Source organism: Pieris napi, chromosome 2, assembly GCF_905475465.1.
Source record: "Pieris napi chromosome 2, ilPieNapi1.2, whole genome shotgun sequence".
Taxonomy (NCBI): Eukaryota; Metazoa; Arthropoda; class Insecta; order Lepidoptera; family Pieridae; genus Pieris; species Pieris napi.
This window is the reverse complement of record NC_062235.1, coordinates 10,695,445-10,717,614: the sequence shown is the minus strand read 5'-3', so window position 1 is coordinate 10,717,614 and position 22,170 is coordinate 10,695,445. Positions and strand designations below refer to the sequence as shown.

Below are 22,170 nucleotides of genomic sequence, written 5' to 3'. Positions count from 1 at the left end.
TGATAGTATATAATAGTTTATTTTTAAAGTAAAAATATAAAGAATATGTTTAAAACTACGGTCTTTTTCATATGAGCCCTTTAAGTTTAAAAAACCTACTATTATAGTGACTGATAGCCGAAGAATATTTTCATGTAGATAAGAAACGAAATACATGGGTTATACGAGTATATTCTACTAATGTATGTGTATTCATTTGTTACTACTAAAATATGTAACAAATGTATAGTATTTTTACTTTAACAACCTAAGGTGATATGAACATTTGATCAAGGGGTTCAGTCCTTAAGAGTTTGTTGCCGGTAGAAACGATTTTCTTGATGTTTTCGTTCCAAATAGGTTCCTGCAGGAGATGGAAGACCTGTTTCCAGTTCTGGTTAGCAAATGTGAGGACATTGTCCGCTGAAATTATTAAGTAATATATACAACGCCATAAAGCCAGTATTATCATGCACCCTAACATATTTTATTTCTTTACAAATATGTATATCTATGAAGAGACGATATATAAAATAAACTTGGTGGCACGAAAAGTTTTATTTGAATATATCGTAAAAATCAAAGGTAAAAAAGGTTTCACTTATTTAAGGCAATGCGATCACTGTATCTTAGTTAATCAAATATTTCTTTGGAAATTCATCCAATTATTATGATTTGGAAAAATAAGTAGTTTTTAAGTATTAAGTATCAGTAAGTTTTAAATATCAGAAAATTTAATAAAATTCATACCCTGATCCTTTTGTCCATTAAAAAGGTTTTTGAAGTCGAAAGAAATTGGAGCTGTTGCTTCGTTTTTCTGTTTGTAAGATTTGAAGGAGAGATATACTTTGTTGTCATCTCCAACTACAGTTTCCAAATCAAAATCGAGGATGATATTGTATGACCCTGAAAAATAGTAGGTAATTATTATATATTATTATGAAATACGACCAACCAGAACTTTTAGGAGTGGCGCTGTTTTTGGAGGGTTGGGCCTAGATAGTGGCCCGCTTGTGTAACCCAAGCCTAGGTAGCCGTTTACGGGGCTAACGTTAATAAAAATATATAAAATAATATTTTGACTCCTGCAGATATAATGAGATCTTTCAGAGATCGTGAAGACTCGCGATCACATAGAAATGTTTAATCAATATCTCGACAGAGTTTTACAGTTAATTATAATCACGATTTGAAATTTTTATAGGACTTGGCAATGTGACAACCCATTGTTAGTATTGAAGTATCTTTTAATAATGTGAACGCGAGAATTCTGTACTATTACCACTACTTACTTTAAATTTTAACAATTTCATATAATTCTCCCATGCATTGCCAGTTTTATCAGGTACTAAAAAGTTAAAAGCGAAACGCCTGCGTAAAAATGTAACATTTTATTCTTTACCTGGTAAATAATATTACTCTCGCCACGATAGACCAAAGAGTTGTGTACCTGGCTGGTATCATACAATAAGGTAAGTGCAATTTGACATCAGAATACATTTTTCTATTTATTATAATATCACTTATTACATGAACACATTACAGAATTTTCATAGAATGTATACGTACGTAAACCATTTCATATTATGTAAAACTTTCATCAAAGGATCTAATAGTGATATTGACTTAACTTTGATGTTGATGTTATTTTTAGATAATTTTCATATTCACCAGCAGAGATTTTGAAGTCTCCACTTCCCTCAATTGGTAAAGTGATGAGACGTCCAGAGATTTCGTATTTGCCAGTTGTTTCTAGATTCGGACAATCAAGCTCCTCGTGTAAGGTAAGTGCATCTAAGTTCATTCTGGAAATAAGAATAAAATAGGCTGGAGTATTTCTGTTCACATGGGTTCGAGCATTGTATTGATGCATGTGATACATGATTTGACTTAATCAAAAAGATATGGAACTTTCAAGTATTGACCCATGCTAATGCTTACTTAAGATGCCCTAGATTCCAATAATGGAATAATAAAATCATTACAAAAAATCAATTATAGAAATGACACTTCGATCTGATGAAGCCACGATAGCATATAGTATAGAGACAGTTCTAAAATATTTATTGATTGTGTATACATATTAAGCTTAGAGTTCAGACAAATTCTTACATTGTTTATTAATACTATTGTCTTTTTTTTTTTCTCAAGATAAACAATGCGCGAAAATAGAGGACACCGTGAGCCATTTCTGCCAAAACCCTCCATCTTTTAGTCGATACCAACCCCGAAATATATACAGATAACACAACTTTTTCTACAGCTGTGATACTTTTTGACATTCAACACCTTTTGTCTTCAGACACCGTGACCACGCACGCTGTAAAGCACGCGAAACGTCGGTTGAATTTAAAATTATGTAAAATAATTGTAAATTTATAATAAAACATAACTTCAAATCCGTTAAAAAAAGTGTTTTTCAATGTTTATTAAATCAGATAGCTTAAATCGTAAGATGAACGTACCTTACCGTACCGTATACTTGTTTTATTTATGTTTTGGCAATTTATATTGATTTGTTTTTATATAACAGGGGGCAAATGGGCAGGAGGCCCATGGACACTCATATTGCCAGAAGGCTCGCAATTGCGTTGCCAGCCTTTTAAAAATTGTTACGCTCTTTTTTTGAAAGACCCTAAGTCGAATTGGTTCGAAATACTTCTGCTTTACAGCTGGTTCCGCATAATAGTGATGCACGGCAAAAACTGCCTTAATAGTAGGGGAAACCAAGAGGGGATTTCGGGGTTTAGTACAGCGTGGCAGATATATATACACTGAGATGCCTTGTACCCGGTTAAGTGCCTCTACCAAATATGAGCCCCAAATATATGGCCCGTCAAGGATAAAGGATCAGATTAGTAAAAAATTATAATCATCAGACTTTCTCGAGCGCTTCAGATTAAGTAAAGGTGAGTTAATTACATGCTAAGAAGTGTATATTTCACTAATCTGACAATTTGCAAGTAACGTAAAGAAGCGAGTGTGGCTGATTTTTTTTTATTTTGAAGGAAATAATTCAAGGATGACTAAAAATATATAAGTCGTCGATAAATTGTATTCTGTGGCGAAACAACTTTGCAAAAATCAAAAAAATTACATTATAAATATGAGAGAAATTTTTAAATATATTAGAATATCGTCGAAAACTGGTTCTTCCGCTTTACACTTTTTGCTATTTTCAGAGCTTATCAATCAATTAAGTTCAATGATTAAATTTTTTTTTGTAATTATCATATTAGGCGAATCCCTCCAGATAATCGACAGATTATGAGACATCACGTCTAGGACATAAAGATGAGCTATATATATCTTAATCTGTCGCGCTTGAGTATGTCAAAATGGCACAGTTTTTTTCTTACATTTTTGAAAATTTATTGCCGCTCCCACCACCGATGAAAAGGTGTACATTTCTTTCTTATTATTATCCAAACTTCGCAACCCAATATGTCTCTATGACGTTCGAGTAAATCCCCGTTTAGCATCGTGGGCTCCTCTACTATAAGAAACGCTCTGTTGTGAAATGAAGGACGTCGAGGTGATACGGATGGAATTTTGTATTCTAACTCAGCTGCAGGTATTAAACCTTACTATAGATATATATACATTTTAAAATAAGTATAAATCACTTACTTCACATTTTTCACGACACATTTCTTGAATCCCGTAGTGATTGGGGAAATAAACTTAAATTTAATATCGGGCATGTCGCCCTCAATTAGGTCAAGTTTCAAGGGATCAGATGATTCGATCCCAAGAGCTTTGTTTTCAGAGAAGATCGCAGGCAGGGCATCGTTGATGGACTTCTCAAAACAGACATTGTCGTTACGATGGCATGGCGCTAATAATTCTGTAAAAAATGGAATACATAATTATGATTGTTAAAATATTTGGCTTGGTGTAAGGTCACCCATCGTTATGAGACAAAACTATTTGATACATATACTCCATATTCTACAAAAAAAATTATGTATTAGCTTGTGTTATAAAGCTTGATTTAGTTTTATAAATATAGTTCGATAAATCCCCTATTATTTTTATTATAGCCTCTTTATTTCCATAATGAATAATATATTAAACAAGCATGTGATATGATTAACTATTACATATGTGCATGCATTAAAAAACATTCTTATAATAATCCTTAAATTCCAATCATAATTTATAATTTCAATATATATAAATTTTAAATGATAAATAAATTAAAAAGAAATAATCACGTATACTCGGACGTAATAATGTATAATGTAACCTTATTCTTGTTTGAATAATTAATACTTTTAGTTTTTACGTTTTTACACTATTTTGAGAGACCTGTCAATTTGTAACTCAAATTATATGAAAGTATAATAAGTTTTTTCCTAGAAATATGAATAAATTCGACGTTTGTTATTCAAAATATTTCGTATTTTGGCTTACGTCCCTATTTAAAACTAAATCGCAATTGTCTATACTCTATTATGTTAATCTATTGTACCTATTTAAATTCTTATTTTAACAAAATTCAAATGTTAGATAACTTGATGAATATGTGCTAATTTCGAAGGATTAAACTTGTGGCTCTGTTAATGAAGCTTCATATTGATCCAGGTTTCGATTCCTGGGATACAGTAATATATAGTTTTGTAACGGACATGCTACTCCATGTTTAACAGAACAGTATTATATAAGAACACACTTATACAACAAATATTACATACGCATTACGGGAGTAAACATTGAGAGTTACCATTCCACACCTTATCCTTCAATTCCTTAGACTTAGTCCACTAAATTCAAATCAAAGGCTTAACGTGAAAATGCTCCAAGTCTTATAAAAAAGTCAACATAAGGTATTAAAAATAAAACTTACCACTTTGAGCGACACTAGCGCACAGTGTCGTTAAAGCTAATATTTCAAAAATCGAAAACATAATGGAATTTATCACAAGTATACTATTCCAGATGTAGCACTGTAGTGTTCACAATACGGTACTTCGTTGCATTTATATGAAATCTTTCGCGGTGATAATAAGTATTAACATTTATATTGCATATAAATGCTAAAAAATATAATGTTTACTAGTGGACCTGACAGACGTTGTCCTGCATGATATTTCAAGCAATTAGTAAAGCAAAGTATGAAAGTACCGACTGCAGCGCCATCTGGCGGGCTGATTTGTGAATCTAAACCATTTCCAGATCCCCTTGAACACACACAAATTTCATCAAAATCGGTCCAGTCGTTTGAGAGAAGTTCAGTGACATACACACTCACAGAAGAATTATATATATAAAGATAAGTAAAATGTTTTGGGAAGTTGGGTGATGCATATAATATGTATTATCTAATTCAGCGTTGAAGGGAAAACTAGTTTTCGTTGACAAAATAGTCAGTGAAATTGAAGCTCCTAATATTGTCTTGTGTACTGTACATTTCAAAATGTAAAAATTAATAGACAACTTAATCATATATGTATAATAATTAAACAATCGTTTATCTATACTTTCATAGTTTGCCCAGTGACTAAGATGTATTATGAAAACTTAACAATCAATTTATATTATATTCTTTAATATACAAACAATTTATTATTAAAACATCTCTTGCTCTTATCATGCTATGCTAACCTTTACCCTAAATGTTTATGTGAAAAAGAATGTTGAACTCACTGTCTGTGTTTTTATATACAATGTGTTTCATAGGTTATCACATTAAAATGATAACGCACAAGAGCTCAACGATATTAAACGATATTCAAAATTTTGAATTTAATCTGTTGCACATACAATGGTTAGTTCCCATTGATAATTTTTACAAGCAACGATGCCATTTTGTGTATATATTTTGTAAGAATAGCGTATCTGCGAAAGGTAAGGAAATATCATTCTATCACTTGCCCTGCCCTACTTACTTACCTATTGACCCTTCACTCGAATTATCGCTGTGACCGAAACTGATTATGTTATTTGTCCAAGCGCAGGTCGTCTGACGTCCTCTACATTAAGGTTCCGATGGAGGTCGTTATTGAAAATGTACCAGGGAGCATTGACCCTGAGCACTTTATTTACAAATATTATCTTCTAAACATATCTAAATAGATTTTAAACAAATTTAACTTTAAAGTTAATATGTACTAAGTATAGGTGCCAACTATTCCAAGTTTCGTATTAACTATTGGGGATTGCTCACCAGTTTGTCACAAGAATTAAGACTATTGTATAAGTTACTAGAAAAATGTTCAGGCTATATATCTGTGAAGCTGTAAATATATGTTTAACTGTAATGCGCTGGTGCGCACTAGTATTCTCTAGTTCGTGAAAAATTATATTTATTCCAAAATGTCACAATTCTATTCTTTTTTAAATTCGATTGCGTGCTAATTTCCTCACGATGTTTTCCTTCACGGGAAATGATTATTGATTATGCCCCTTATTACATTTATAAACATTTGATTGATATGCTACTTCTAATAATATAATCGTAATTATATATTATAGGTGTGTAATAAATAAGTGCCAATGATAGATATATAATAGTTTATTATTAAAATTAAAATATAAATAATATGTTTAAGACTACTCACTACGGTCTTTTTCATTTGGGCTCTTTATGCTCAAACCTACTATTATAGCGACTGATAGCCAAATAATATTTTGTCATTAATGTAGAAAAAACATGGGTTATTTGCAATTAATATATGTTTACATATTACATTACATACTAATATATGTTACAAATGTATAGTATTTTTACATTAACAACCTAAGGTGATATGAACATTTGATCAAGGGGTTCAGTCATTAAGTATTTGTTGGCGTTAAAAATGATTTTCTTCACGTTTTCGTTCCAAATAGGTTCCTGCAGGAGATCGGAGACCTGCTTCCAGTTCTGATTAGCAAATGCGTGGGCATTGTCAGCTGAAATTGTTACGTAATATATTATACAACGCCATAAAGCCCAATATTAGCATGCATTATTAGCATTTTATTTTTTTCAAAATTTTTAATGTTAAATAAAGGAAGATACCATATATATTACACATATGCTGGCATAAAATGCGGTTTTATTTGAATATATCGTAAAAACCAAAGGTAAAAAAAAGTTTTAACTTATTAAAGGAAACGAGGTCTTAGTAAATCGAATAATTCTTAAGAAATTCATCCAATCATTTGATAATTTGGAAACTAAAGTTGTTTTTGAGTTTATGTATTAGCTTTAAATATCAGAAAATAATAGAAAGAAAAATGTAATGTAATTCATACCCTGATCCTTTTGTCCATTAAAAAGGTTTTTGAAGTCGAAAGAAATTGGAGCTGTTGCTTCGTTTTTCTGTTTGAAAGATTTCAAGAAAAGATATGCTTTGTTGTCATCTCCAACCACAGTTTCCAAATCAAAATCGAGGATTATATTGTATGACCCTGAAGAATAGTAATTATTATATATTATGAAATACGACCAACCAGAACTTTTTTTAGAGGGTAGGGCCTAGATAGTTGCCTGCTTGTGTAACCCAAGCCTAGGTGGCCGTTTACGGGGCTAACATTAATCTGTTAATGAAAATATATAAAATAATAATTTGACTCCTGCAGAGATCTCTTAGAGATCGTGAAGACTGGCAAACACACAGAAATGTTAAATCAATATCTCGACAGAGTTTTACAGTTAATTACCATCACGATTTGACATTTTATAGGATTTGGCAATGTGACAATCCACTGTTAGTATTGAAACAACTTTATATATTGGGCACGCAAGAATACATAATACTTTATATATTAACATTTTCATATAATTCACACATTGCAAATTTTTTCAGGTACTAATAAGTTTAAAGCGAAACGCCTGCGTAAAAATGTTAATTATTCTTTAAAATCGCTGGTAAATATTATTAATATCACCGCGATAGACCAAAGGGTTGTGTAACTGGCTGGTATCATACAATAATGTCAGTGAAATTTGACATCAATATACATTTTTCAAAGTTTTTTAAAATTAAAATATAATCACATATTACATGACACATTATAGAGTTTTCATAGAACTTAAATACACCATTTCATATTATGTTAAACTTCCATCAGTGATATTGACTCATATTATTATTAGGTAATTTTCATATTCACCGGCAGAGATTTTGAAGTCTCCACTTCCCTCAATAGGTAAAGTGATGAGACGTCCAGAGATTTCGTATTTGCCAGTTGTTTCTAGATTCGGACAGACAAGCTCCTCGTGTAACGTAAGTGCATCTAAGTTCATTCTGGAAATAAGAATAAAATAGGCTGCAGTATTTCTGCTAACGTGTGTATGAGCATTGTGAAGATGCATGCGACACATGTGTATGATGCAGAGTTTTTGTCGAAGAAAAGGGAGAGAGCGCTTGAGACCGATTGAGAGAGAGTGAGAAGAAGGTGAAGCACCTCATAGAAAAACTATTTTTAAAATTAATATTTCGTAAAGAGAAAATATGAAATATTAGGATATTTTATTATATAATTTATTGAAATCGAAAAACGAATCGTAAATAAAAATTTCACGTATTTTTACTATCGAATATTAAATAAAAAAAATAATAATAATTTGTATAAAATTTCGACACTTTTTATATTTTAATGACAATTAAATTCATTAAATTGCTAACAAATCTTGCTTTTTCCCTCCCTCTAAGTCTCGGAAATCTAAAGTTTTAGAATTGTATAAGTATGAATGTGTACTTTGTACGCACACACTTTTTAATTTTTTTTTAAATAACAGAGGGCAAACGGGCAGGAGGCCCATGGTCGCTCATAGTGCCGGCTCGCAAGTGCTTTGCCAGTCTTTTGAAAATTGGTACGATCTTTCTTGAAAGACCCTAATTTGAATTTGTTCGGAAATACTTCCGTGGGCAGCCGATTCCACATAATAGCGGTTCGCGGCAAAATCTGCCTTAAGAATCGCTGTTGTGGAATGAAGGACATCGAGGTGATACGGATTGCATTTTGTATTCTGCCTTGACATCCTATCATGAAACTGAGCTGCAGGTATTAAACGTTTATACATTTGAAAATAACTAATAATTCACTTACTTCACATTTTTGACAATACACTGCTTGAATCCCGTAGTGATTGGGGAAATAAACTTAAATTTAATATCGGGCATGTCGCCCTCAATTAGGTCAAGTTTCAAGGGATCACATGATTCGACCCCAAGGGCTTTGTTTTCAGACACGACCTGAGGCAGGGCTACGTTAATGGACTTCTCAAAACAGACATCGTCGTTAAGATGGCAAGGCGGTAGTAATTCTGTAAAAATGGAATATATAATAATGATTGTTTAAATATTTGGCTTGGTGTAAGGACACCGGTGATTATGAGACAAAACTATTTGAAACATATACGCCATATTCTACGAAAAAAAATATTGTAACACAAGGTTGATTTAGTTTTATATTAAATCTTCTATACTCGGACGTAATAATGTATAATGTAACCTTATTCTTGTTTGAATAATCAATACATTTTGTTTTTACGTTTTTACACGTTTTTGAGAGATTTTGAGTGCTACTCCGTTTTTAAAAGAACAGTATTCTATAAGAATAACCTTATACATCACAGATTATGTACTCGTTAAATTAGGTACGGGAGTAACATTTAGAATTAGCATTCCACACCTTATCCTTCAATTCCTTAGACTTTATCCATTAAATTCAAAATGAAAGGCTTAAAATGCTACAAGTCTTATAAAAAAGTCAACATAAGGTTTTAAAAATAAAACTTACCACTTTGAGCGACACTAGCGCACAGTGTCGTTAAAGCTAATATTTCAAAAATCGAAAACATAATGAAATTTATCACCAGTATACTAATGCAGATGTTGCACTGTAGTGTTCACAATTCAGAACTTTGTCGATTTTATACTAAATTTTTCGCGATTATAATAAGTAATTAACTTTTATTATTATTGCTTATAAATTCTAGAAAAATATAATGTTTATCAGTAAAATATTGAGTGACGCATTTACGAATTACCTAATTCAGTGAGGGAAAAATTAGTTTTAGTTGTCAAGATAGTGAAATTGAAGCTCCTAATAGTCTTGTAATTATATAATTTTAAATTGGTAACGATCTTTCTTGAAATACCCTAATTTGAATTGGTTCGGAAATACTTCAGTGGGCAGCTGATTCCACATAATAGTGGTGCGCGGCAAAATAAAATTAAAAAATAAATAATTATTGTATCATTTTAAATTTTACCAATTTAAAATGATATAATTCATTGACAACTAAATCATATATTTTAGTGAAATGTTTAGAGTTGCGTTTATGGATTGAAGTAAAAAATTATAGTTAAATACCCGTTCTCTGATTTTTCATAGTTTATCCAGTTATTAAGAAGTATTATAAAAACTTAACAATTAATTTATATTATACCTAGGTTTTATTTTTGTTTTTGTTGTATCTGCTTCATGGCAATCTGCTTTCCAGCAATAAGCCACTTGTTTGTTTGATTTTACTCAGTTCATGTTTTCCTCAAGAGCCATACTTGTATGAAACTTTTCACACGACTCTCTTGATGTCAAGAGGTAAATCTTTTATATAGGCTCAGTATGTCCCTTCTCTTTAGCCGCTTATGCTGAAGACTGCCTTCTCCGCTCAGAGCGTGTGCCAGTTTATTTACATGGGCGGTCAGCTTCTCCTGGTATTTCAGGCTGTTTTGAGTTATTTCCTGTCGAACTGTTTTTAGGCCGAGGTCGAGGTATATGTATCTATTATTTATACAATGAGGGATGCCAAACATTGTTCTCAGAGCTTTGGTCATGAATCTCTCCAAGATATCTATTTTACTGTTGCTGGCCGTTCCCCATAGTTGTATCCCGCAAGTTTAGATTGGTTTTATGGTGGTTTTGTACACTAGCATCTTGCTGTTAGGATTTAGTTGTGATTTGCGTCCCAGTAACCAGTTCAGTGTCCGCAGTTTTCCATCTAGTTGTTTGCGCTTTGTCCAAATATGTTTTTGCCATGTAAGTTTCCTGTCTAGTTGCATGCCCAAGTATTTTGCGTTATATTCTTGAGGGATAACTTTGCAGTTTAGCGTTACCGGAGGACATACCGGAGAAGTTGAGAGGTGGCTGAAGCATTGGAAAATTAAAGCCAATGAGAGCAAATCGGTACATGTAACGTTTTTACTCTTAGGAGAGAAATACTTAGGAGAAAAATACCTAGGTAATACTGAAAATGTTTAGAAAACGAAAAACGGCTTAATGTAGAAAGTTGTCAATACTTTTATTGTTTTTCGAAGTAATGTCCGTTCCTCTCCACACATCGTCGCATTCGATGGAACCACAGAGAAAAGCAGTGGGCCCATTCTTCTCTAGGGGTCTCGTCTATGGCATTTTCGTACGCTTTCACCGCATCTTCAGGGCTCGTAAAGCGAATACCTCGAATTATATCTTTAGTTCTTGGGAATAAATGAAAGTCGCAGGGCACCAGGTTAGGACTGTATGGCGGATGACTCATTATCTCGACACCTGCCATAGACAAATATTCAACAGTCCGTTTTGCTGAGTGCGCTGAAGCATTGTCATGGTGAAGGAGGATTCTGCTTCGAGGGCGCTGCTATCGAATTTTTTTCCAAGACAACAGGCAAAGAGTGATTGACATACAAGTCTGCAGTAACTGTCCCTCATCTTCTAGCACAACTGTCGCGAAATGATATTTCCGACCAAAGAATGAGGCATCATCTTTTTTCTTTGACTTCTTCCTGTCTTTACCTTAGTTGACCGATCCTCGAAAGGAAACACCAACTGAGCTGATTGTCTTTTGGTTTCGGGTTTGTAGCAATATATCCAGCATTCATCACCTGTGACAATGTCAAATACAGCATTTGAGTCACCGCCTTTGAACTTATCTAACATTTGGCGACACAAGTCCATGTGAAAGTGTTTCTGGGCTTCGGTTACATACTTCTTCGGCCCCATACTTTATGGGGAATCCATCTGGTACAAAGCTTTCTGACGCCTAAATGTTCGTGTAATATTTTTTGAAATAATACCAATGCCTAGGCTTGCCCGTATCTGCTGATAGGTCACTCTCTTATCTTCCTCTAACAAGCGTCGCACATCACTGATGTTATCTTCAGTAGTCGCTGTTAAAGAACGTCCCTCGCGCGGATCATCATTGAGATTGCTACGTCCACGCTTAAACTTGTTAAACCAATTGTAAATAGTGGCACGAGATTGGGCTTCATTTACAAAAACCATCACATAGTACTATGTAGTAAAAATACAATGGTTAGTTCCTATTGATAATTTTATACAAGCAACGTTGCCGTTTTGTGTTACCCAATATGAATTAATAAGCGATGTGATAATAGTACCTTAAAAACTTAGTAATAGAAAAACCCAATTAACTGTAGGTACAAACCAATACAAATTTGCTAACAACAAATAGAATTTTCTTAGACATCACTAAAAGTAAACCGTTAAACTGAAGTGCCGAAGAAACAGCAGTACGTTTCTTACCTTAATATTGTATTTAATTTTATTTCAAAGACGCTTACATTTTCTTTAACAAGAGCTCGTACTTCATAAAATAATAATTTCCATACACAAAATAATCGTCGTACATGCAACGTTAAGTAGATTGAGTCATTTGTTATGATAGGTTATACTATTTATTATAACAAATTTTAAACAATGCACAAAATTCTTTGGTGTGGCCGACAGCTCTAGTTCATAGCTTGCCGCTTCATGCTTTGCACTTACACCTAAGACTGTAAGATCTAAATTACCATATTGTGCATATGGTTTTCACATTAAGTTTAATAACGTGAAATAACCCAATTTAATCAAACGTGAACCTATTTAATTTATTACAAAGATACATTTATCATAGGCTACATGGCACATTTAAGATATAGTTGAGATTTATTGAATAACTAGCGGACCCGACAGACGGTGTCCTGCATGATATTTGTAGCGATTAGTATATTAAACGAAGTATGAGAGTACCATCTGCTGGGCCGATTAATGAATCAAAACCATCCAGAGCGCCACCCAAATGCATACAAAAAAAAACATTCAAATCGGTCCAGCCGTTTAAGAGGAGCGCACTGACACACGTTCAGCAGAATTATATATTCTTCTTCTTATAGTGCCATCTCCTTGCGAAGGTTGGCGATCATCATGGCTTGGAATTATATAGGTATATATATAATGATATTATGTATCTACATATTAGCACATACAGTTTCTTCTTGTCTCCCTTTCTAAAAGTTTTTTGATTTACTGTGCTGATCTAGTTATAAGAATACATATTTTACCCTTTTTTAAATAAATTTATTGATTATTATTTTATGTGTGTTTTATCAATATAATAACTCCATTTGTTTTAAACGATATTCATTTTTTTTACATCCTCTTTGACGATATTTGCAGCACGCATTCTGTCAATGTTATGTCCAACGCCATAAGGTTACATCAAAAAAGTTTGAAATTTGTGTCTGGTTAAGTATTCTTACATTTTCTAATTTTCCTCGCAATTTTCTTATTTCTTTTTTTTCTCCTGACAAAAAAAGAATTATCGAAATCGGTCCAGCCGTTCAAACATGATGCCGTGACACTTCTGAACATGTAAAAAGTAAACAATGGTGTCCCATTAATCATAATTTGTTAAGATTTCGACACAAATGAACTTAGCGATAAAAATGAAAAATAAATGAGGAAAATGGGTTTCTTAATTATTTGTATTTCCTTGTACTTGTACATTAATGTGCACATTGGCACCGATATCCTTTAAATGGAAAAAAATTCTTTGACGTATAATACGTTGTACATACAGGATATCTTAAAGACTCCTAAAGCTTGGAAGCTACAGGAATCGTAAATACCCATTCAAGACTTGATTGATCGACATTTAATACTTTTAATTACATTGATTTTTTAACAAATAAAACAGTTCTGAGCTGTTTAAAATCTCGTTCGCGTATTTGTGAGCCACGTCAGCTGAAAAACAAATATCTTGATATAAATACGTAGTTCTGCCAAGACTTAGTATCCTCATACTAATACGCAACTAATCACATTAATCAATATATTAATGTTAAGGAAGCATAGGAAGTAAAAAAATTATATCTATGGCCAACTAATTTTCATACTAAGTTTTAGCTGTTTTGTATATTGTTAGGTCAACGACTAACTTTTAAGTATCAAAAAAACAAGTGTCAAGCTCAATTTACTATTAATTTTAGGTCAAATTTACCTTTTCTAATAGGCAAGTAGAGCAGCGTTCTTTGCCCGACACCCGACATCAACTCTTTGGGTCTCTCATGCTCTCACGATTTTTTCCTTACAGTATGAGCGTGTGTTAAATACGCACATAGAGAGAATGTTTAATGGGGTACAGGCGGGAATCGAGCCTCAGAAATGGAGTCGCTGAACCCACTAGGCCAACACTGATCCTTGTTCTTATAAAACATGATCCCATACTTTAAGGCGTTATTTTGCTAAAGAAAACGTTATAACATACAAAAGAAGGTAGGTATATTATTTCTTCGAAGTCATGTGTTATATGTTAAACATACATAAATACGTTTTACTAAGAATTAAATAAAGTTATATTATGAATCTACAAACAATTATAGTAAAAATTATATACAAGAAGCAAAATTAATAATTTAATTTATAATTAATTAATAATAATTAATTTTTATAATAAATATTATCTTTATTGTGTATGTAGACAAAAAAGATTTTATTCCATAGAATAGATTTTCACAAACAATTCTGTGTGATTTGTGAATAAGTAATAAAGTTAAACTAAGAGTATATAATGTATATAAATATTTTGCTATTCTTTGACAAAATACATCGTAGTAAGCTGACGACAATTAATGGGAAGAAAGTTTAAATGATAAAAATTTAATTAAAAGTGCAATAGGTATTAGTATAAAATAATGGTTGTAAATAATTTCTAGAAAATATTTTAAAACTAGACATGATTGAGATAATATTTCTAGTAAATCTAATCTTTAATGATTCCCTAATATTTATTATACTCTTTGATTTATGACTATTGTTAAAATAATTGATCCATGCCATCGTAAAATACTATTGCTAATGATTACGTTTGAATCTCCTTAACAGACAGACACGTATCTGCGTCCGTTTCATTGATATTTCCAGTAGGTGATATTTTTGTACGCAGGATTTTTGATAGGTAATCAGCATTCTGTTTCTACCGGGAATCGAACCCTCGACCTCCTTAATCAAAGTTTTATTAAATTATATTACCATAATAGACAAATATATTTTATAGGTGTGTAATAAATAAGTACCAATGATAGACATATAATAGTTTATTATTAAAGTAAAAATATAAATAATATGTTTAAAACTACGGTCTTTTTCATATGAGCTCTTTAAAGCTCAAAAAACCTACTATTATAGTGACTGATAGCCGAAGAATATTTTCATGTAGATAAGAAACGAAATACATGGGTTATACGAGTATATTCTACTAATGTATGTGTATTCATTTGTTAAAATATGTAACAAATGTATAGTATTTCTACTTTAACAACCTAAGGTGATATGAACATTTGATCAAGGGGTTCAGTCCTTAAGAGTTTGTTGCCGGTAGAAACGATTTTCTTGATGTTTTCGTTCCAAATAGGTTCCTGCAGGAGATGGAAGACCTTTTTCCAGTTCTGGTTAGCAAATGTGAGGACATTGTCCGCTGAAATTATTAAGTAATATATACAACGCCATAAAGCCAGTATTATCATGCACCCTAACATATTTTATTTCTTTACAAATATGTATATCTATCAAAAAACTGTAATGTTAATAAGTGAAGAGACGATATATAAAACACACTTGCTGGCACAAAAAGTTTTATTGGAATACATCGTAAAAATCAAAGGTAAAAAAGGGTTTCACTTATTAAAGGCAATGCGAACACTGTATCTTAGTTAATCAAATATTTCTTTGGAAATTCATCCAATTATTATAATTTGGAAAAATAAGTTGTTTTTAAGTATTAAGTATCAGTAAGTTTTAAATATCAGAAAATTTAATAAAATTCATACCCTGATCCTTTTGTCCATTAAAAAGGTTTTTGAAGTCGAAAGAAATTGGAGCTCTTGCTTCGTTTATCTGTTTGTAAGATTTGAAGGAGAGATATACTTTGTTGTCATCTCCAACTACAGTTTCCAAATCAAAATCGAGGATGATATTGTATGACCCTGAAAAATAGTAGGTAATTATTATATATTATTATGAAATACGACCAACCAGAACTTTTAGGAGTGGCGCTGTTTTTGGAGGGTTAGGCCTAAATAGTTACCCGCTTGTGTAACCCAAGCCTAGGTAGCCGTTTACGGGGCTAACGTTAATCTGTTAATAAAAATACATAAAATAATAATTTGACTCCTGCAGATATAATGAGATCTTTCAGAGATCGTGAAGACTCGCGATCACATAGAAATGTTTAATCAATATCTCGACAGAGTTTTACAGTTAATTATAATCACGATTTGACATTTTTATAGGACTTGGCAATGTGACAACCCATTGTTAGTATTGAAGTATCTTTTAATAATGTGAACGCGAGAATTCTGTACTATCACCATAACTTACTTTAAATATTAACAATTTCATATAATTCTCTAAGTTTTCTAATAAGTTAAAAGCGAATCGCCTGCGTAAAAATGTTAATTATTCTTTAAAATCCCTGCTAAAAAATATTACTATCGCCACGATAGACCAAAGAGTTGTGTTTGACTGGTATTAAACAATAAGGTAAGTGAAATTTGACATCTCATCATTTTTATATTTAAAATAATATCACTTATTACATGAACACAATACAGAATTTTCATAGAATGTATACGTACGTAAACCATTACATATTATGTAAAACTTTCATCAAAGGACCTAATAGTGATATTGAATTAACTTTGATGTTGATGTTATTTTTAGATAATTTTCATATTCACCGGCAGAGATTTTGAAGTCTCCACTTCCCTCAATTGGTAAAGTCATGAGATGTCCAGAGATTTCGTATTTGCCAGTTGTTTCTAGATTCGGACAGTCAAGCTCCTCGTGTAAGGTAAGTGCATCTAAGTTCATTCTGGAAATAAGAATAAGGCAGGCTGGAGTTTTTCTGCTAAAATGTGTTCGAGCATTGTGTAGATGCATGCGATACATGTGTTTGACTTAATCAAAAAGATATGGAACTTTCAAGTATTGACCCATGCTAATGCTTACTTAAGATGCCCTAGATTCAAATAATGGAATAATAAAATCATTACAAAAAAAACAATTTTAGAAATGACACTTCGATCTGATGAAGCCACGATAGCATATAGTATAGAGACAGTTCTAAAATAATTTATTGCTTGTGTATACATATTAAGCTAGAGTTCAGACAAATTCTTATATTGTTTATTAATAGTATTGTACTTATATATTAAATTATTATTAATTTGTACTTTATAATAAAACATAACTTCAAATCCGTTAAAAAAAGTGTTTTTCAATGTTTATTAAATCAGATAGCTTAAATCGTAAGATGAACGTACCTTACCGTACCGTATACTTGTTTTATTTATGTTTTGGCAATTTATATTGATTTGTTTTTATATAACAGGGGCAAATAGGCAGGAGGCCCATGGACACTCATATTGCCAGAAGGCTCGCAATTGCGTTGCCAGCCTTTTAAAAATTGGTACGCTCTTTTTTTGAAAGACCCTAAGTCGAATTGGTTCGAAATACTTCTGCTTTACAGCTGGTTCCGCATAATAGTGATGCAAGGCAAAAACTGCCTTAATAGTAGGGGAAACCAAGAGGGGATTTCGGGGTTTAGTACAGCGTGGCAGATAAATATACACTGAGATGCCTTGTACCCGGTTAAGTGCCTCTACCAAATATGAGCCCCATATATATGGCCCGTCAAGGATAAAGGATCAGATTAGTAAAAAATTATAATCTTCGAGACTTTCTCGAGCGCGTCAGATTAAGTTAAGGTGAGTTAATTACATGCTAAGAAGTGTATATTTCACTAATATGACAAATTGCAATTTGCAATCTCGACATTCTCGAGTGTGGCTGATTTTTTTTTATTATGAAGGAAATAATTCAAGGATGACTAAAAATATGTAAGTCGTCGATAAAGTGTATTTTGTGGCGAAACAACTTTGCAAAAATAAAAAAAATTACATTATAAATATTAGAGAAATTTTTAAATATATTAGAATATCGTCGAAGTAAACTGATTCTTCCGCTTTACACTTTTTGCTATTCAGAGCTTATCAATCAATTAAGTTCAATGATTAATTTTTTTAATTTAATTTCAGATTCAGATTAGGCGAATCCCTCCAGATAATCGTCAGATTTTGAGACATCACGTCTAGGACATAAAGATGAGCCATATATATCTTAATCTGTCGCGCTTGAGTATGTCAAAATGGCGAATTTGTTTGCACATTCTTTTAATGACCACGAGTTTGCGTCACATCCAAATTGTCAGATTATTAGATGAGACCTTTTTTTAGGTTCCCTTAGAACATCTGATGCGCTCGATTTTTTTTTTCATTTTCAACCTTTACGTACGACCACCCCACCATTCAAACAATCAGATTAATATACGTACATTATTAAAAATACGTAGGACATGGATACTTTCAATATCTGACGCGCTCGAGTATGTCCATGGCACAGTTTTTTTCTTACATGAAAATCTATAGCCGCTCCCACCACCGATGAAAAGGTGTACATTATATAACATTTCTTTCTTATTATTATCTAAACTTCGCAACCCAATATGTCTCTATGACGTTCGAGTAAATCCCCGTTTAGCATCGTAACCCCCCTCTTACTATAAGAAACGCTCTGTTGTGAAATGAAGGACGTCAAGGTGATACGGATGGAATTTTGTGTTTTTGTGAAACTCAGCTGCAGGTATTAAACGTTACTATAGATACCTATATATACATTTTAAAATAAGTATAAGTCACTTACTTCACATTTTTCACAACACATTTCTTGAATCCCGTAGTGATTGGGGAAATAAACTTAAATTTAATATCGGGCATGTCGCCCTCAATTAGGTCAAGTTTCAAGGGATCAGATGATTCGATCCCAAGAGCTTTATTTTCAGAGAAGATCTCAGGCAGGGCATTGTTGATGGACTTCTCAAAACAGACATTGTCGTTACGATGGCATGGCGCTAATAATTCTGTAAAAAATGGAATACATAATTATGATTGTTAAAATATTTGGCTTGGTGTAAGGTCACCCATCGTTATGAGACAAAACTATTTGATACATATACTCCATATTCTACAAAAAAAATTATGTATTAGCTTGTGTTATAAAGCTTGATTTAGTTTTATAAAATGAAGCTTCATATTGATCCAGGTTTTATTCCCGGGATACAGTAATATATCGTTTTGTAACGGACATGCTACTCCATTTTTAACAGAACAGTATTATATAAGAACACACTTATACAACAAATATTACATACGCGTTAAAATAACGGGAGTAAACATTGAGAGTTACCATTCCACACCTTATCCTTCAATTCCTTAGACTTAGTCCACTAAATTCAAATTAAAGGTTTAACGTGAAAATGCTCCAAGTCTTATAAAAAAGTCAACATAAGGTATTAAAAATAAAACTTACCACTTTGAGCGACACTAGCGCACAGTGTCGTTAAAGCTAATATTTCAAAAATCGAAAACATAATGGAATTTATCACAAGTATACTATTCCAGATGTAGCACTGTAGTGTTCACAATACAGTACTTCGTTGCATTTATATGAAATCTTTCGCGGTGATAATAAGTATTAATATTTATATTGCATATAAATGCTTAAAAAAATATAATGTTTATAATGGGGCTTCTAAACGGGGCATGTTTTACTGCAATTATTGGCTGCACTGTTGGCAACTAATTGCCCGGCCATTACAAAAATATTTTAATGCAGCTGATGGACGAACAATCTATGGCTGGGTAATGTGTTGCAATATGTCTGCAATAGTATGGCCCATGATGCAGACTCCTAAACGGGCTACACAAACCGGCAACAATGGCCAACGAAATCACACTTGTCGCAGCAGCTTATATTGTTTTAAAAAAGAAACAGAAAAAGAAGAGATTGTGGATTCGACCTTACTTAAATAGGCGTGAAACTGTAGACAATTTGAGTTTAGAAATAAGCCTTGATAATAAATTATTCAAGAACTTTACTAGAATGTCAAAAGCAGTCATTTTTACGTAGTTACCTAACGTCAAAATGCAGCTGATCGCAAAACACAGAATATAGCAACAGGCAAACTTCACTCATAGCAAACTTCATGTCGCGTAGAAAAGGATACACTGTGCCATAACAAAGAGAGTGACTGAAACAACAATAGAACTGGCTGTGCAATATTGCAGTTGAATTCGATCGTCCGGCAACCCATCGGGGCAACATCGGCCATATGTGGCTATACAAAACATGTTTGGATGTATGGCCGGAACATTACTGCAATATTGCATAGTGTAGCTGCTATTGTTTGCAATGTTGCCGGGCCACAGTGTTGCAGCCATCAATTGCAGCAAAACATGGCCCGTTTAGATGCGCCATAAGTAAAATGTTTTGGGAAGTTGAGTGATGCATATAATATGTGTTATCTAATTCAGCGTTGAAGGGAAAACTAGTTTTCGTTGACAAGATAGTCAGTGAAATTGAAGCTCCTAATATAGTCTTGTGTACTGTACATTTCAAAATGTAAAAACTAATAGACAACTTATTCATATATACTAATTAATTAATCGTTTATATATACTTGCCTTGTTACTAAGAAGTATTATGAAAAATTAAAAAATTAATTTATATTATATTCTTTAATATATAAACAATTTATTATTACAACATCTCTTGCTCTTATCATGCTATGCTTAACCTTTACCCTAAATGTTTATGAGAAAAAAATGTTGAACTCACTGTCTGTGTTTTTATATACAATGTGTTTCATAGGTTATCACATTAAAATGATAACGCACAAGAGTTCAACGATATTAAACGATTTTCAAAATTTTGAATTAAATCTGGTGTACATACAATGGTTAGTTCTCATTGATAATTTTTACAAGCAACGATGCCATTTTGTGTATATATTTTGTCAGAATAGCGTATCTGCGAAAAGTAAGGAAATATCTTTCTATCACTTGCCCGGCCCTAATTACCTATTAGGGTAGACTCGAATTATCACTTTGACCGAAACTGATTATGTAATTTGTCCAAGCGCAGGTCTCTTATGCGCGCGTATTAATTTTAAGTCTAACGATTAAATAAGTTGTGATTTGTAAGTACCCAATATGAAATAATAAGCGATGTGATAATATGGCTTAAGAACTTAGGAACAGAAGAACCAATTTACTATAGGTACAAAGAAATGTAAATTTATATATGCTAGCAACAAATAGAATTTTGTTAGACATCACTAAAAGTAAACCGTTGAAGTAAAGTGCCGAAGAAACAGCAGTACGTTTCTTACCTTAATGCTGTATTTGATTTTATTCTAAAGACGTTTACAATTTATTTAACAAGAACTCGTTCGTCATAAAATAATAATTTCCATACACAAAATGACTCATTTGTTATTATAGGTTATACTATTTATTATAAAAAAATTTGAACACTGCACAAAATTCTTTGGTGTCGCCGAACGGCTCTAGTTCATAACTTGCCGCTTCGTGCTTTGCACTTTACACCTAGGAATGTAAGATCAAAATTACCATATGATGCTACAAATGGTTTTTACATAAAGTTTAATAACGTGAGTTAACCCAATTTAATCAAACGTGAACTTATATAATTTATTACAAAGATAAATTAATCGTAGGCTACACATTAGGTATAGTTGAGATTTATTGAAATACTAGCGGACCCGATAGACGGTGTCCTGCGTGATATTTCAAGCGATTAGTATATTAAACAAAGTACGATAATACCGACTGCAGCGCCATCTGCTGGGCTGATGATTTATGACTATTGTTTAAATAATTGATCCATGCCCTCGTAAAATACTATTGCTAATGATTACGTTTGAATCTCCTTAACAGACAGACACGTATCTGCGTCTGTTTCCTTGATATTTCCAGTAGGTGATATTTTTGTACGTAGGATTATTGATAGCTAATCAGCATTCTGTTTCTTCCGGGAACCGAACCCTGGACCTCCTTA

The 22,170-nt window shown here is 32.5% G+C and overlaps 3 protein-coding genes across 3 annotated transcripts; all 3 read right to left on the bottom strand.

The window, feature by feature from the left end:
• On the bottom strand, positions 1-4,983 carry LOC125058344 (circadian clock-controlled protein daywake-like). Its single transcript, XM_047662423.1, has 5 exons — positions 4,829-4,983; positions 3,610-3,826; positions 1,651-1,784; positions 730-885; positions 1-402 (listed from the first exon to the last, which is right to left on the bottom strand). The coding sequence occupies exons 1-5, from the start codon at positions 4,887-4,889 to the stop codon at positions 248-250; spliced, it is 723 nt and encodes a 240-aa protein (XP_047518379.1). The 5' UTR covers positions 4,890-4,983; the 3' UTR covers positions 1-247.
• A 1,495-nt stretch (positions 4,984-6,478) lies between these two features.
• LOC125058364 (circadian clock-controlled protein daywake-like) lies at positions 6,479-9,846 on the bottom strand. Its single transcript, XM_047662445.1, has 5 exons — positions 9,715-9,846; positions 9,022-9,238; positions 8,083-8,216; positions 7,222-7,377; positions 6,479-6,876 (listed from the first exon to the last, which is right to left on the bottom strand). The coding sequence occupies exons 1-5, from the start codon at positions 9,773-9,775 to the stop codon at positions 6,722-6,724; spliced, it is 723 nt and encodes a 240-aa protein (XP_047518401.1). The 5' UTR covers positions 9,776-9,846; the 3' UTR covers positions 6,479-6,721.
• Positions 9,847-15,272: 5,426 nt separating this feature from the next.
• LOC125058354 (circadian clock-controlled protein daywake-like) lies at positions 15,273-19,755 on the bottom strand. The gene is made up of 5 exons (XM_047662435.1): positions 19,621-19,755; positions 18,955-19,171; positions 16,932-17,065; positions 16,023-16,178; positions 15,273-15,670 (listed from the first exon to the last, which is right to left on the bottom strand). Exons 1-5 carry the CDS (start codon positions 19,679-19,681, stop codon positions 15,516-15,518), a joined length of 723 nt encoding a protein of 240 aa, XP_047518391.1. The 5' UTR covers positions 19,682-19,755; the 3' UTR covers positions 15,273-15,515.
• Positions 19,756-22,170: the final 2,415 nt, after the last annotated feature.